Below are 17,133 nucleotides of genomic sequence, written 5' to 3' on the forward strand. Positions count from 1 at the left end.
AGCTAATTGTCAAATTAGCTGACTCGTTTTTTTAACAGTATTCGATATATTTACACATAAAATGTATCTCAACGTAATATTTAATAAATAAAATGAGTGTTTACGCATTAAAAAGATGCAGAATTTATAAGACAAAATAAATATAGAAGTTATAAAGGAATTACTCATAACTATTTATCACGCAAAATTGTATGAAAAAGTTGACCCGTTTTTCTCGAAGCACTCTATCTATATAATTAAAGGTATATGTGTACAAAAACAAGTACTTAATTTAATAATTGATCGACACTGAATAGAGCGCATTCACTCTATTTTAAGAGCGGATTTTTAGTATCCGATTGTGTATCTTGGATTTTAAACGCATTTGAAGTTAAGTAATAAACAATATACCTCTAATGTCCAAGTTCCCTGAGGGTACTCTCCCCACGTATGTGTCGTCATGAACGGCCACTTGGTAAATCCGTCTCTGGAGTCATCATCATTCGCCCGACGGCTTAGTATCATTGATCTGAAATGTACAGTATTTTTTTTAATTTTGGAATAGTAGTAACGACCTACTTAATGGAAAGAGGTAACAGTTATCTATAGACATGAAATAATACTAAATATATAATATAAATATAATAATAAATCCATAATACCTCTCAACCATAAGCATTCCTGACTAAGCCTATTTGATTTCACCCCATATACAAAAAAAAGTAGAATCCTTCCTAACTTAGAAATCTATTAACATCATGTTTAGTAACAACGAAATTATCATGTTCAAGTTTAACGAAATCTCCAAAGAAAGTAGCCTATAATAGCTTTTTTATTTAAATTCTCTTTGGAATAAGCACAACATGAGTAAAAATGATATGTATACGTGAATTTTACGGATCGTTTCATCAATATAACGAATGGGTTGTGTTACCTACCTAAATATAAAAATTTGTCTGTTTTTATTGTGAAATATGCAACGTATTGTAAAATAAATAAACAACATACAATATAACATAATACAAATAATACAAATAATTACAATAAAAATAACATATTAAAGTAAATATAAATAAATATTCTTCGTTGTCGTTATTTTACAAAAGAAAATAGACAAACACAAAAAGAAATCGTCACCCATCTTGGAATAATTTTGTTATTACTTCACTGAAATACGTGGCATTTATTGGTCACTTTGGTTCTTCTACTAATAACTTCATTTTGTAATTTCGTACATTCTATAGAGATACTGTCATGTAGGCACCCGCAGTAGATGACAGTCCCCAACTAAATGGAGCGATCTCCAATGAGTCAACGTAAAGGGAGTTAATGGCTCAGGGACTAACTACATACCGACCTACCATATGGAGAGGCCTATATGTCAACGGCTTTAACAGTTGATGATGTTGAATCACACCTGGTGCCCATCGGGCTGGTGAGGAAGAACTCGAGGTCACCCCGGCGCGTGGCGTTGGCGCTAACCACCGCCTGCACGTGTTCCAAGTAGCGCACCTCGCTCGGGGACCCTGAACACGCCGCCGTGTCGATCTTCAGAACGATACTGCCTTCTGACGGAATCTCGCTGTAAAAAAAACATATATAATAGTGCATTTCTTAAACTGTACAAAACCGTCTTTTTGAGTGTTTATAACATTAATAATTATTGTTTATTTTTTTCTTTACAACTTACTTATAGTAAAAAAGTAATCATATATAATAATGATATATTTACCGCTAACTATTTATGGTTATTCGGCGAGTGGTCCCGGTATAGAAGGAATTCCTTCCTTTCCCGTGGGTGTCGTAGGAGGTGATTAATGGAACTCAATGGTAGAGAGATAGGCTGCAACGTCTCTCTTTAAACATCACCCAAGCCTAACTGCGAATGTCAACCCGCCTGCCAGTGTGGAAACTACTGGCAAAACCCCCCAATAGGGGGAGTTCTATGATCAGCAATGAAGAGTTAACGGCTGATATGATAATGAGAACTTATAGTTAGATGGGTATTTTTCAATTTGAGTTAAAGATCTCGAATACAGGAATTAAATTATTGAGGATTGTACGTAACTAAAACTAAATCGTATTATGGATGTAATACGATTTAGTTATCAGGAGGAGAAATAAGGGGTACCGCGAGCGGTATATCAGAAGTCATTGTTTTCCTTTAGGTGGACTATCAGCTTGTTTACCTTTCCGAGATCATCAAGTTGACAACCCCCAGTTCATGCCCATAAACGTTAGAACAGCGATAATCTTAACACTAGATACAAAATCAAACTTGCTATTCTGAAATATCGTGTAGAAAAAGTTAATAGGTCTTTTATGCGAATAAGCATTAAATATTATTAATAAGATACTGAAGGACATTTTGGACCTACCTTTTAATAAGTTTAAAATTGTTGTTAAAAAATAATTATTACACTCTAAACGAACACTCTAAACTTGAATTATAAATGACCATGCTGTTAGTCGATCATGCACGGGTTTTTTAACCACCATGTTATTTTAAATATAGTCTATTTAAATAAATACACATAATGTTAAGAGAGATTTAAAAGGGTAACTGTTGAGTTTTTTGCGGGTTTTTCTGTTAATAACCTAAATAAGGGTTAACAACCTTCCGAACTCTGCAAAAAAGAGGATTTAAAGTGCTTGTAAACGAATCTATTTGAATAAAGATGATTTGAATTTGAATAACCGTTATCTAAAATTATGAACAATACTGTGAACTCAGTTAATACTAACTGACAGTATGAGTATGTCATAAATACAAAATTTTATAATGACTTTTCGAAAAATCTTTTTGTAAAGATCCTTCTCAAATCGAATTGACCTTAAAAAAAACCTAGAATGTTTTTAAATCAACGGCGTAGAAATGCAACATAGGAATTTTAAAATAAACCTATCTACTAAAAATATTTACTGCAATACAAGCCCACCAAGTGACTCCAATTTATAAGGCAGTCTGTCTTGAAGTTTATCTTACTTAGAAGCGCATCTGGATAATGGAAACCTGTCATTGATCAATCAAATTACCAACATACGCACAGATGGTGCATACATAGTGCACCTGTTACATTAGAAATTCACTGTCTTGAGTTTAAAAATTTATAAAAATATGGAACATACAATTTACAACATTCTAAATGCAACACAATAACACAGCATAATATTTATTTATTTTTTATTTAACAGGCCACCTTTTATTACAGGAACTTTTAAATCGAACTCACATTTATCTGCTATCTGGGTTGAATATATTTCTAGTTACACCATAGAAGGAATACTAAATCGGCAAATTTCCAATTATTTTTCAACCGACTCCAAAAAAAGAAGGTACTCAATTCGGTTATATTTTATTGTTTGTTACGACATAATTCCGTCAGTTGTAAACCGATTTAGAAAAATCTTTTTTATCTGAAAGTGTATACTTAAAGATTGATTCTATTTATAATATTAATTAAAATTGGTTCAGCATTTTATTTATTAATCAAAATAACTGGTTTTGTGACAACTAATTCTTTTTTCAAATGTCATTATGACCGACTTAGGTACCATCTACCGATGTTATACAATATATATAATATAATATATGTAATAATGTGATGACTACGTCGGGCGTGTAGCAGTCAAAACTAGTGATCTGGGTTCGCATTCTGTCGGATCGAGAGGTTTAATTTTTCTTATTATTTTTCTAATCTATACTTATAATAAATCTGTAGAGAGGTCAATTCTGTACATGAAATATATTTCCAAAATAACTATTAGGACCCCCTAATAGTTATTTTGGAAATATATTTCATTACAGATTAGTGATCGATACTGTTGCCAAAAATGCAATCAGTAAAATTTTTGTCTGTCTGTCTGTATGTTCGTTATAGAAACAAAAACTACTCGACGGATATAAACGAAACTTGGTACAATTATTCTTTGTACTCCTGGGCAGGTTATAGTATAGTAGTACTTTTCATCACGCTACGATAAATAGGAGCAGAGCAGTGAAGGGAAATGTTGGGAAAACGGTAGAAGTTGCAGTTAAGTGTGTGCAGCCTTAATGGCTACTTTTTAAAATGTAAAAATGTCCATCCTTGTGACGCCAGGACGGGCCGCTTATTAATATTTTTAAACATACTATTATTAAAAATATGACCAGTTCCATTTATCTCTATCAGTGTTTATTAGAACCTCTCAAATAATTGTATAGTGTACTTACTTGTTTAAGAGGTGACAAGGTAACTAAATAGCCGAGAGTTGGGCAGCAGTGTACCTTTTAAAACATCACCAAACCCAAACTGTTTCTGCCAAGCGTATTAAATATTGGCAAAATATGAAGACCTATATTCAGTAGACATTTAACGGTTGATATATTAATAATACTTACGTGTGAGTATTGACAGAGCCAGCTTCGCAATGATACCGCGGAGGCACCGAACGCCAGTTGGCGGCGAGAGCTGTCATGGCCCCTGCATCCAGCACCCCAAAGCCGAACAGATGGTTGAACTCTAGGCCCACACCGTTCATGGTCCAATGGAAACGGCCCTGCAAATATTAAATGAATTAGAATTTTAAAGTCCTCTGGCATTTGACTTCCTTTATGTACCTAGTAAAAGACAATACATATTCTTTTACTGAGAATTTTATTGGCATTAGATCATAATATTAAAAATATATGTAATGTGGATACCTTTGCGTCATACAGAGAATTTCTTTTCGAAGTCAACACGGTCAAATGTTGAATATCCCTCCATGTTAGATTTGGGCTGAAAGAAAAATATTGAATGAATGAATGAATGAATGAGTATACTTTATTTGCATTATACAATATAGGAAATAAGCAAGGCAATTTACAAACACAACGATACAATTGTATAAGTAGAGTAAGGCGGTCTTATTGCTGAGAGCAATCTTTTCAAGACAACCTATAATATAATATAATATAATATAATATTAAACAATATTTTAATAAAGCGTCAAGGTATATTAGGTATATACAGCTATTTTTTAATAGGTGATAATGAAATGGTAACCCCGCCTGCGCTATTAGTATAAGTTGGCGGGGGACCAGTGATAGATGAGGAAGAGAGCAGGTCACTCATAGAAAAACAGTAACAATATTAAAATAAAATAGTAATTTCAAAATAACACGTAGATAGATATCTAAAATATCTATCTACGAATAATATTAATTATTCGTAGATAGGTAATTGTTGTCCTAATTATTTAAATGGAATTTGAATGAAAACATGATGATTATTTCGCCGTATAGGACCCGGCATAGAATAGGCCATCCCTTCCTTTTCCATGGGTGTCGTAAGAGGAGACTAAGGGAACTTATTGGGGAGAGATGGACGAGAGCGTTCACCAAAAGTTAAACTGCAGTTGCCAACCCGCCTGCATGCCAACTACCGGCAAAGCCCCCCTTATAAGGGAAGTTATGTGGAGCAGTGGACAATTAACGGCTGACACAATGATAAATATTCGTTACTTTGTTAGGTCACCACAAAAAACCGGAATATTAACTGACTTGAGACTTATAAACTCGTATTTTGTCATTACGATTCGAGCGAGCGAAACATGAATTAAATAGTCTTTCCATCCGTTACATAAACTTACGTAAAACTTACAAGTTCCTTGTTAATTAAATATTTATAGAAAAGGTAAACTAAAAATTGTTCATAATAATTTCTTATTTACATGGCGAGGAACACTAAGAATAGATTTCTCCAAATTCTCACGAAAATAAGAGATAATTAATTCCGCACAGACAAAGGCGCGGAACGGCTAATTACTAATTAGTTATTGATATTAATAGATAAAGACAATTATTATTATTATAAAGACAAAGTAGCTCAATTGTTATAACAAGAACATTTTATTCTATAATAAAAACACCGACTTCAATCGTGGCAAAACCAACTACTTTTTAAATATAAAAATCTCTGATCTGAAAGTATGACTATATATCGTTTTAGATAAAAAAGAACTATCCAAATCGGTTTATAAATGACGGATTTCTGAGGTAATATATGTAAAAAAACTACTGAATGAGATTGACTGATGAGATTTTTAACCCTTTTCTTTTTTTGAAGTCGCTTAAAAATAAATAATGTATACCAGGCGAAGCCTTTGTAAGAAGAAAAGCATTGGCATCCTTGTTTATTTATATCTGGATACGCTACAGTTGTATAGGAGGCTTAACATTTTCTATCATCACTTACGTATATGTTTCTTTGAGATATACAGTTTAACTAATAAAATATTATATAAATTTCTTTTAGATTCTCAAACTTTAATCGTAAGAGATTTCACAATGGGATTAGTCTGTCATTGTATGTTAGCTCTGCTTAATAATGTCCAATGTAAAATATGTACAACAATGATTTACAACAACAACATTCCTTTCAACAAATGCTTATGATTTAGACTTCATTCTACACATTTCAATTAGCACCTGGACTACTTCGTTATAATTAATATCTTACCAACACAAAGTCTAAAACGCCTAAGTTCGCACCTAATTGTTATTGATTGTTCAACCTAATTGGCCACTGAAGAAAAGCGAAACCAAATACAACCCAATGATTACAACTTGATTCACCTTTCGGTCTATTAATTAATGAAACATTCGCTAACTTCTAAAGTAATTACATGTCGAAGTACGTCATCATTTTTCTCACAGTTTTCACAAATAGATTTCTTTATACAATAGATGTTTAATCAAACAACTGACAGTATGGAAACTCTTATAAATTCCCATAATATCAACAATGGTGGCATTAAGTTTATCTAGATACATTTCAAGTATAGAAGGGTTGGGTATTGTGATGGTTTCAATGGATGAGCTATTTATACGTAACACGATTCGGGCGTAGGCACTCGTGATATATTGATACCTGTTCGATACAGACGTTTCGCAGCGTTATTTTGATATTAATATTTTTGAATGCTGTAGGTACTTAATACTTTATAAACACATGGGGTTCTTCAAAAGGGGGGTAAAGAGGTTTCTTCAGAGTCGGCAACGCGCGCGTAATACCTCTGGTATTGCAGGCGTTCATAGGCTACGGTAACCGCTTATTATCAGGTGGGCCGTATGCTTGTTTGCCACCTCAGTGGTATAAAAAAAGTTTATATTTTGTACTATTTAACTTCTTTTTCGATATGATTTGAAAAAAAATGGTTTATGTTATTATATTTGAGATTAGTAGACTTCAATATCCACTTAATGGAACACCATAAAAATTGTCACATATTTGTAATTTGTCATGAAGAATTTTTTATTATATTGTAATTATTTATGTCGGCTTTACACACGTTTTAAATTCAGAAATGCCCGACTAGGTTCAAACTCAATAGAAGCCCTTATTTCTATTGAATTCTAATCTAGTCAGACATTTCCAAATTTATAACATGAGTAAAACCGACATAAATAATCACAATACAGTATGATTTACGATAGTTATTATTCAACAATTTTTAATTTACTTATTGTAACTAGTCACTACATGACAAGCTGCAATAACATAAACAACTGTCTACCACAAAAAAAATTGCGATAGGTAGTTTTATTTAACGCTACCTAGTAGTTTTTAAATAGACTATCTACAAATTAAAGGTAAATAATTACAAACAAGCAGAACCAATGAAGAAGAAAGGTTCTTGAATGACGACCCCGTACGGGCACACATACGCAATGTAGGACGATCCTCCATTAGAGTGACGACGTCAAATGCATTAGAGGAAGTCAGTGAATAGAGGTGACTCAGGACCATTCCTTATAGCAGTTTATGGGACAGATAATGGCAAATATAATGATGATGAAGCAAAACAATATCTTCCGGGTTTTGCTAGCTTATTATTTGTCCTCTTCAAATCCAGGAATGTTGACTATTGTGGGTAAGTTGAAGAAATACTTCGCCTTCTAACGAAATGTAATAAAAAGAAAAAAGAATAAAACAAATATTTAAAAGAAATTAATACCAATCTCTTTAAGGGCGGCATGTTCTAAATATCCTGCATACTTCAACTTATGAAATGACTTCAAGTCACTATCGAGGGTGAACCTCGATGTTCCAACTAGTATTATAATCAGACAAACCGTGTTCTGATTTAGGAGAGAGTTAAGTGTCACTGAAATGAGTATAAGACGAGATACGAAAGGGCATAAAGCAAGAGATATAAGAGTAAAAGGCTTTGGCATTTGATTCTCTTTATCTAACCTGAAAAGGAATTCGCGCGAAAATAGACAATTTTCTATCAACGATGCAGTTTTATATTATAAGTATTATTAGCATAGAATCCAGAGGTTACTTACTTGGCATGTAACGCGAGTGCAAACACTCCAGCTGCTTCAGGGGCAGCTGCCGATGTTCCAGAATGCGTCGCGGTACATTTGCCATACAAATCCGTGGTAGCAACACCTGTACTTGGATCTCGAGCGCCGTTACTGAACGTGCTTGCAAGAGTCGACGAGCAGGATTCATCGTAATGTGCATTCTGACCGTCGTTGATTGCGCTGAAATAATCTGAGGTATAATCATCTGAATATAGAGTTATATTTTAGTGGACTTTAAGAACTATTAATAATGGCAATATAAATAAGATGTAAAGATGCTTGTAAAATTTCATTATTTCATACACTTCTGCTTCTGAAGAGTCTTGTTACTTCCCGGAATATGTAATGGGACATACTTGTATATGTAAACAAATGTAATGCTCCACAAAAGCGTGTGGCCCGTCCTTCAAAGAACAAGAGAGGTTCCAATAAATTGAATAGAAGGGATTCGTTGTTAATTACTTGTCATTATCGGGTTGTAAACTGAAAGACAACGCTTTGATGTAAATAACTTGAACACGTTATACCTATTGTTTCCATGTTCATCCTATTTTTCTTCAAATGCGTTCGACAATTGTCGTTTGATTTTATATTTCATTTCCTATTTAAGAGCTGTGCTCTTGTCACTCACTACGTTTTCAGCGAGTTTCTTCACCTCTTAATACGAGATAACACCAACTTTTTCCTTGATCTGAGTTTGACTTTACAGCTTAGTTATATTTTGTTATACCAATTTAACTTAAAATATAAATATTTATAATACATTTTTTTTTCTTTATTATTCTAATCACAGATTAGGTAATAGTAACTGTAGTAGATTCTGTTCCCTAAGGCTTATTATAAACTTTTAATTTAACATTTTAAATACCCGTGAGTACAAACTGGTTTTTTTTTGTCTATAATTTTAGTATCAATTTGCAGTTCAGCTAAATTTAATTTGTACAACTATTAGATTTTTAACTCAGATGAATTACTATATATATCTCAATATATCTACACTTATTAAATATCTCTGAATTTTAAATGCCAATAAATAAGCCTTGGGGTGTACTTGACAAACTTGGGTTCGCACTGTGTTGTTCGCACTGTGTTGCTCGCAACACAACCGTGGCCTTGCTCATGAATAAAAGCTTGCAAACTTGGGAAACTTTGAAGTTAAAATAATAATATAAGTATAAAATAAATAAGTATTATTATTACAAATTACGATTTTGAAGATAGTTGAATACCTGTTGATTGAGACAGTCCACATGGAAGCGGCATATCCATCGCAGTTGCAGTCGTCGTCCTCACCACCGTCGCCACTGGCCCATACATAAATGTTGCCGAGACCGTTGCGGCCCTGATTGACAAAGTAAATTAAAAGACATTAAAAAACAAAGCAATTTCAAGTATTAGATCTACTTTCTGCAACATAAAATGCAATTGCATTTAAATTGCTCTGGGTTAGTAATTTCCGAGCATCGCGTCGTCCATTTTCAATATCCCGTCAGGGAAAAGCTAATGTAAAGGGATGAAAAAGGAACAGCAACCCTACGTGTGTTACATTTACGGTAGTAGGGTACAATTGATGGGAATGAAAACAGAACGATTAGACCGTCGTGACGAATTCACTATAGAAATTATGTTTTTTGATTGTCTACACAGTACGTTCCATTGCTATTCTCTTGCCCCTAGAAGAAATTGTTTATTGTCCACATATATATATATATATATATATATATATATATATATATATATATATATATATATATATATATATATATATATATATATATATATTTAACTTTTTATTGTACATAATATATAAAAATATACAATAGCAAAAAATTCAATTATAATACAGTAGGATAAAGCAGAGATCAAATTATAGAATAGAACACAAGGTACGAAAGGCGGTCTTATCGCTAGGGCAATCTCTTACAGAATACCTTAATTAATGAAGAGTAGATATAAATGGGTAGATAATGCAAAAGTGACTATTTTTTTTTAATAATTTTCACATTCATACATATTGGTGAAATTAGTATTATAGTGTGCCTACCTATTGTGTTTAATATTGTAATCTTATTAATATTAAAGATGCGAAAATTTGTAGTAATAGATGGAAAGATAGATATTTGTTACTCTTTTACGCAAAAAACTACTAAACAGATTTTAATGAGATTTAATACATGGATAGGTTGTATACTAACTTAACAGACAGGATACTTTATATACTTTTTAATGCAAACACAACCACGGAATAAAGCTGGTAGTTATCGCTACTTACACAAATCGATAGATTTTTTCCTTCTCAACTAATGTTTGACTAAGTAGGTGTAAATGGGTTTTAATTCCTATATATAAATAGATAGGAGCTATAATTAAACACACAACAGAATATTTTATAAGCAAAATACTATTAACTTTCAGAATAATCGTCAAAAACTACCCACTTAACATACGTAGTGAAAATTGGGCAGACAAATTATGGGGTATAAATGTCAACTAAAGAGAATTTCCTGAAATTCTCACAGGAACGGAAAATAATGGATTTCGTGTTAATAAAGCAGTTCAAAACTAGCTAGGCACTCGATAATACAAATGATAAAAGTTTTTTCCATCCGCTTCTACTCAACTCGCGTGACGTAGCGGGGGATATGGCCTATATAAAAGGACGGTTGCATTAGACTGTAAGTGGGACGCTTGCAATTTATCGATTCGAGGCCATACGAGCCATTGCCCGTAACGACTTCTTATGTCGGCTAATTAGGACAGTGTCGTAAAAGTTTACGATGACATTTTGACCCACATAAAATGACGTAAAGCGATGTAGAAGTATATATGTATTTAATATAAATAGGAATATTTAAGTATGTTCATCAATTCTATGCCATATGGTCCCAGTATGGAATGGGTCGCCCCTTCCTTTCCCGTGGGTGTGATGAGGCAACTAAGAGAACTTCATAGACGAGAGATAGGTAACAGCACCGCTCTTAAAACATTTATTTATTTATTTAACACTTTATTGCACCAACATAAAAGGATTTGTTGAACAATTTTCAATAAGTATAGTGTAGTACAAAAGACGGTCTTATTGCTAAGCAATCTCTTCCAGACAACCTTTGGGTAGAAGGAATTAAAGCATAAATAGGTAGGTCATCACCAAATCCTAACTGCGGTTGTCAAACCACCTGCCATATGTGGCAATTATTGGCAAAACCCCCCAATAGGGGGAGGCCTAAGTTCAGTAGAGGACAATTAATGGCTGATATGGTATTCAGTTTAATAATGCATATAGAACAATTTCTCCCACCCCAAATAAAATTTGAACTTTATTGAATATTATACAAAGCGGAATTTTATGTCTACAAACAAATTTGCTTCTCAAAAAACATTTTTTCCTCCGCAAAGAGAAATGGCGGCTTCAAGAGTCAAGAAATTAAAATGAGACCAATACGGGAGTAAAATGTTCTGAACAAATAAAGCCTTTTTAAAACAGGTTATAAATTGGTGACGTAAACGTGTAACATACGTAGTTGCAGAAAATAGTCTCATTGAATTGGATACCTCATTATTTTGAAAATTACTTAGAGGTTACTTCAAGAGATTTTGAGTGAAATTTGTTATAATGATAATTTAATACTTGGTAATGATCCGACCAGCATGGGAGTGAATGCGGAAATGGCTAGGAATAGAGAAGAATGGAAAAAAAAAACATATTTCGCGGACACCAAATAATAATTGAGATAAAAGTAGGAAGATGATGATGATACTTGACTCAACATATAGGATACTTTTTACTTAGATAAAATATTTAAATTTCCATGGAAAACATAAAAATAGCGTATATTTCACCAGAGGGAGACTTTATACAAAAGTCGATTGCTTGGGTACCTCTGTCCCATTCTTGTTTCAAACGTGAAGCAGTTGTGTTTGCATAGCTGTGTTTCGATTTGAAGGGTGGGATATGGCGTGAATTTACTGGGTACAGAGGAATAACACCTGAGTCCTCAGGAATGGCAACGCATGGGCGAAACAGTATACTCTGTTATGTCCATTATGTCCATGGTACTGCTCATGTAATGCTACACACAGCCTATGTAAATAATACCATATATTCTCTACTGTGTATTATTATCTACAAATTATTCCTTTGAACATTTACGTAAACATATGCGCCATACGTATGTAAAAGTTATATTTAGTACTTTTGTTGTTGGTAAATGTACGTATTAAATTGTATATTTTGCCTTCGAAATGGTTGAATACAGCAAGAAATTCTAATGAGAGTTCTAAAAAGCTATCAAAAGTTGGCAAACGAGTTGGTAACTTTCTTCTTAATATTGTAACAAGAGAAAATAACGCAGGGGCAAAAATATTTACGGAGATTAAACTGTTTGACCTTGCTTCGTTAGAATTACATGTATATATGTATAGGTATTTATGTACATTTACTTCTAATAATTTAAGATTTCTACAAAAAAAAAACAGTATTTTCATTGCAATAAAATTGTATTGTAAAATCTTTATTGTACATAATTTACTTAGGACATATTAAAAGATTTAATATACAATGGCGGACTTATCCACCAGAGGGATCTCTTACAATTAATCTTAAAATTATAATAAAATCAACATAAAAAAATATGCAAATAGATAAATGCTGTCGATGGCAATAAAATCGCTAAATATATGAGCTTTATGAGAATTTCAAAAGAGATAGAATCAAAGTAGATAGATCTCAATTTAACTGTATTTATTTATGCATTACTGCATGTTTGTCATGCGATATCACCTACAGCTCTGAACCCATTTCGATGATTATAAATACATCCAAGTATAATAAATACTAGGGCGAGAGATATGCAGCAGCATCTTTCTTAAAACATCTCTAAAAGCCTAGCTGCGGTTGCCAACCCGCCTGCCAAGCGTGGCAACTACTGGCAAAATTGGGGTGGAAAGGGATTGTTAGTAATGGCGTCAAACAGCCTCATTACTAGTAATATACCCTGTCAATTCGACCTCCACGTGGTTCCCCCTGGAAACCATTGTGGCTAATTCTAATTAAATTCGTCAAGATGGGCTATCTGACCTGCTTTCATCCTCACCTATCATCCTTCACTCGTGCCCCGCCAGTGTATACCAATAGTGCGGGTGGAGTTACCATTCCATTATCACCCATTAAAAAAAAACTACTGACAAAACTCTCCTTATGGGAAGGCTTATGTTCAGCCATGGACCGTTAAGTGTTGAAATAATAAAACGAATTGAGAAGGTTCTTTTTTGGCAATCATTTGAAAGTAGGTACAGTTTAAAATAGCGAAATATAAAAGGCTGCCCTTTCAATTTATATTTAAAATTAAACCAAAGTGCCCAAAGTAATTAAACTGGAATATAAAATAACTGAAACTTTGTGTTAATTTTACATTCGCGTAGAGTAGTTATAATTTAATTTCAACGGGTACGATGCCGGTTTTATCAGTACATTCACAGTTGTAACTGAGTTTTAAATTTAAGTTCGTTAAATGTTAGCCTATAGAGATATTAGGAACATGATACATTCTATAATATATTAATTTGAATATATGAACATTCTAATTGATATTACAAATTAATGTTTATTTGAACATCAGCATAATTTCAGCTTTTAACCGTCCACTGCCAAATATAAATAATCCTCCCCATATATAACTAACGATACGAAACTTTTCTGTAATTGTCGGTACAATTAAAATATTTAATAATTCTATAAATTGACAGCTATATTGAGGTGTTCTCAGAAACAATTTACTACTTACTTTTGAAAATTCTAAATCCCTCACAATTATTTCACAAAGTTAATTTGTTTAATCGAATTTATTTACTTTTCCAATAGTCAAATTTTAAACAGAGGCCAAAGTTTATATTGGACCCAAATGTAATTTAGGGGGACTCATTCACTTATTCTCTAAAATTGAATGATTTTAGGGATAAAGACGTCACATTTCAGGGTACGATGATATAAATTTTTAAATGTTCTCTAAAATAATCCAAAATTTTGGTTTTCTAGTGAAATCTTGAATAAACTGCTGTTATAATTTAATTACATACTTATTTTCTTGAATCGTAGGTTTGTTGTTATGCGGAAACAAGAGCTGAGTCGTAGATCACTATTATATGAGCTAAATTATGTACCTTCAACCTATTTTCTAAAACAAAACAAAGCATAAATTAAATATAAGAGTTTCGGGATGGAATGGATCACCCCTTCCTGTCCCGTGGGTGTCGTAAAAGGGGACTTAACTAAGAAAACTTAATGGTCGAAAGATGGACAGCAGCAGCTCTCTTAAAACATCACTAAAAGCCTTATTGCTGTTGCCAACCTGCTTATCAAGCGTGGCAACTACTGACAAAACTCCCCTTCTGGGGAAGGCTTAACTTTATATTCAACAATAGAATAGAATAGAATAGAAATCATTTATTCAAATAAACTTACATTGAAGCACTTTTGAAAAGTCATTACATTTTTTTTAATTTACCGCTCGTTCGGAAAGCTGTCTCATCACAAGAAGAACGAGCAAGAAACTTGCGTGATGCTCTTTTAAATAATTTTATTATTATTTTACATTTTTAAGTTTAATTGTGTGAATACAAACCACCAATTAGCACTAATTCAATTAAATACTCAAAAAAAAAAAAAAAATTGAATACATAACCAACTGGTTAAACAATTAATAAGAGGAAATCAGTCATAGTGATTAGAGCAGACCAGTCCCTACAAGCAGCACCCGTTCACGAGTATGACGGATGAGCCAGCCATCACTGCGCTCGACCATATTTTAGGGAGCCCAATGACCCGGCCCACCACGCCGCCACAAGTCTGGACATTTTAGTGAGCATGACTACTCAAAACACTAGACCACGTCAAAGCTACTCACAATTGCCATCTGATAGTTATAGTATTCACATTTTACATAAGAATGCATGCGGCAATTAATACAAAAAACCGCTACGCTTTCATATTTCTAAAATTAATCAATTAAATCAAGAAAGCAATGAGAAAATAAAATTATAACGTTGTATGCTAATAAACTAATTATTTACTTGATATGTTGTCGTCTATGAATTCGTCTATCCTGTAATAGGCTTTCTTACATAAAAATTGTTTAATATAAGATTTGAATTGCCTCTCTGTCAGATTTAATGCAGATTCCGGCAGTTTATTATAAAATCTTATGCAATTACCATAGAATGAATTACTGATTTTGTGCAGACGGCATTTAGGTAAAATAAGCTTATTTATATTGCGTAAGTTTCTACTTGTACAGTCTTTGAGTTTTTTAAAACTCGCTAAGTTCTTCCGTGTATACATAATATTTTCATAAATGTATTGTGAAGTAACTGTGAGGATATTTGAGTCTTTAAAGCACTGACGTAATGACTCTCTTGAACCCATACCATAAATAGAACGTATGGCTCTCTTTTGTAAAACAAATATAGTATTTATATCGGCTGCTTTACCCCACAGCAGTATGCCATAAGACATTATGCTATGGAAATAACTAAAATATACAAGTTTAGCCGTCGCCACGTCTGTTAATTGCCTAATTCTTCTAATTGCATATGCAGCAGAACTGAGTCTACTGGCCAATTTTGAAATATGGGGCCCCCATTGTAATTTCGAGTCCACTGTTATACCTAAAAAAACTGTATCATTAACAAAATTTACTATTTCGTCATTAAGCAATAACTGTGTATTTATTAGTCTTACATTAGGAAGTGTAAATTTTATACACTTTGTTTTGCTGGAATTTAATAATAGGTTATTACATGTAAACCAATTTAATATTGCAGACATAGCACAATTTACATCGTCTAATTGATTACTTTGACGTCCAATTTTAAACACTAACGAAGTATCATCCGCAAACAGCACTATATCTGCAATTTTCTCTACCATAAAGGGAAGGTCATTTATGTAGATTAAAAAGAGAAAGGGGCCTAAGATTGACCCTTGTGGAACGCCCATCTTAATATTAGCTCCCTTAGATTTTACACCGTCAATATCTACAGTTTGAACCCTATCCTCTAAATAAATATCAATGGACAGTAAAGGGCTGATATGATGTAAAATTATTATAATATTAGTTGTAAAATTTTAACCACTTTTTCAATTTAGCGAGCATTTAATAGAAAATATACTGATGCTAATTTGAAAAGGAATATAGTACCTAGTTGGATTCATCGCAAAACAGTAATATAATAAATATCTACTCCTTAATGGTGGAAGCATTAAAGTAAAAAATAAAGACCCTTTGAGCGCAAAATACACAGCAATTTTATATTGTACAGCAGTACCGCCAGTAGGGCAGTCATTACTTTCAGGATGTCCGGACGAATGCACTTCGTTTTTTATCTGAACCTACAAGCTCACTGGGGAAATTGAATTTCAATTCTCAGAACTCTTTGCTCGGTCTTTAATAACATTACCCAGCTAGATGTTAAGATAACACGATAAGAAAACTAATGTAAGACTAGACAATTTCAGAGAAATAATGTTCAGAAGTTAATCGACTAAAGCCACTTAAAAACGTTACCATTTATATCTTTGTTAGTTTGTAGAGTTATATAAAATCTTTACTTATATACATACATGTAAAAGTTTGGTCATTTGTTATCTCATAGTGTCATCGGCTCCACCAATCACTATGTTTGATGTACATGTAGTAGGTACTGCTTAAGAACGTTTAGAGCTGCATAATTATAACACATCCTGACTAATATTATGAACATCAATATGTCATTGCTCATTACCTATACATCACCTATTACTAACTGCGGTTGCCAACTCGCCT

General features: G+C 33.0%; 1 protein-coding gene across 1 annotated transcript in view; it reads right to left on the reverse strand.

The window, feature by feature from the left end:
* LOC116413009 (neuroendocrine convertase 2) overlaps positions 1-17,133 on the reverse strand; it is a 118,375-nt gene that overhangs the window by 4,178 nt on the left and 97,064 nt on the right. Inside the window, exons 8-13 of the mRNA XM_052900502.1 lie at positions 9,544-9,656; positions 8,294-8,494; positions 4,664-4,739; positions 4,361-4,518; positions 1,397-1,561; positions 391-508 (exon numbers count right to left, since the gene is read on the reverse strand). Of these exons, the coding sequence (XP_052756462.1) occupies positions 391-508; positions 1,397-1,561; positions 4,361-4,518; positions 4,664-4,739; positions 8,294-8,494; positions 9,544-9,656 (831 nt within the window). The remainder of the gene's footprint in view (positions 1-390; positions 509-1,396; positions 1,562-4,360; positions 4,519-4,663; positions 4,740-8,293; positions 8,495-9,543; positions 9,657-17,133) is intronic.

The sequence above is a fragment of the Galleria mellonella genome, unplaced genomic scaffold (assembly GCF_026898425.1).
Source record: "Galleria mellonella isolate WM207_F2 unplaced genomic scaffold, CSIRO_AGI_GalMel_v1 utg65, whole genome shotgun sequence".
In the NCBI taxonomy this organism is placed as follows: Eukaryota; Metazoa; Arthropoda; class Insecta; order Lepidoptera; family Pyralidae; genus Galleria; species Galleria mellonella.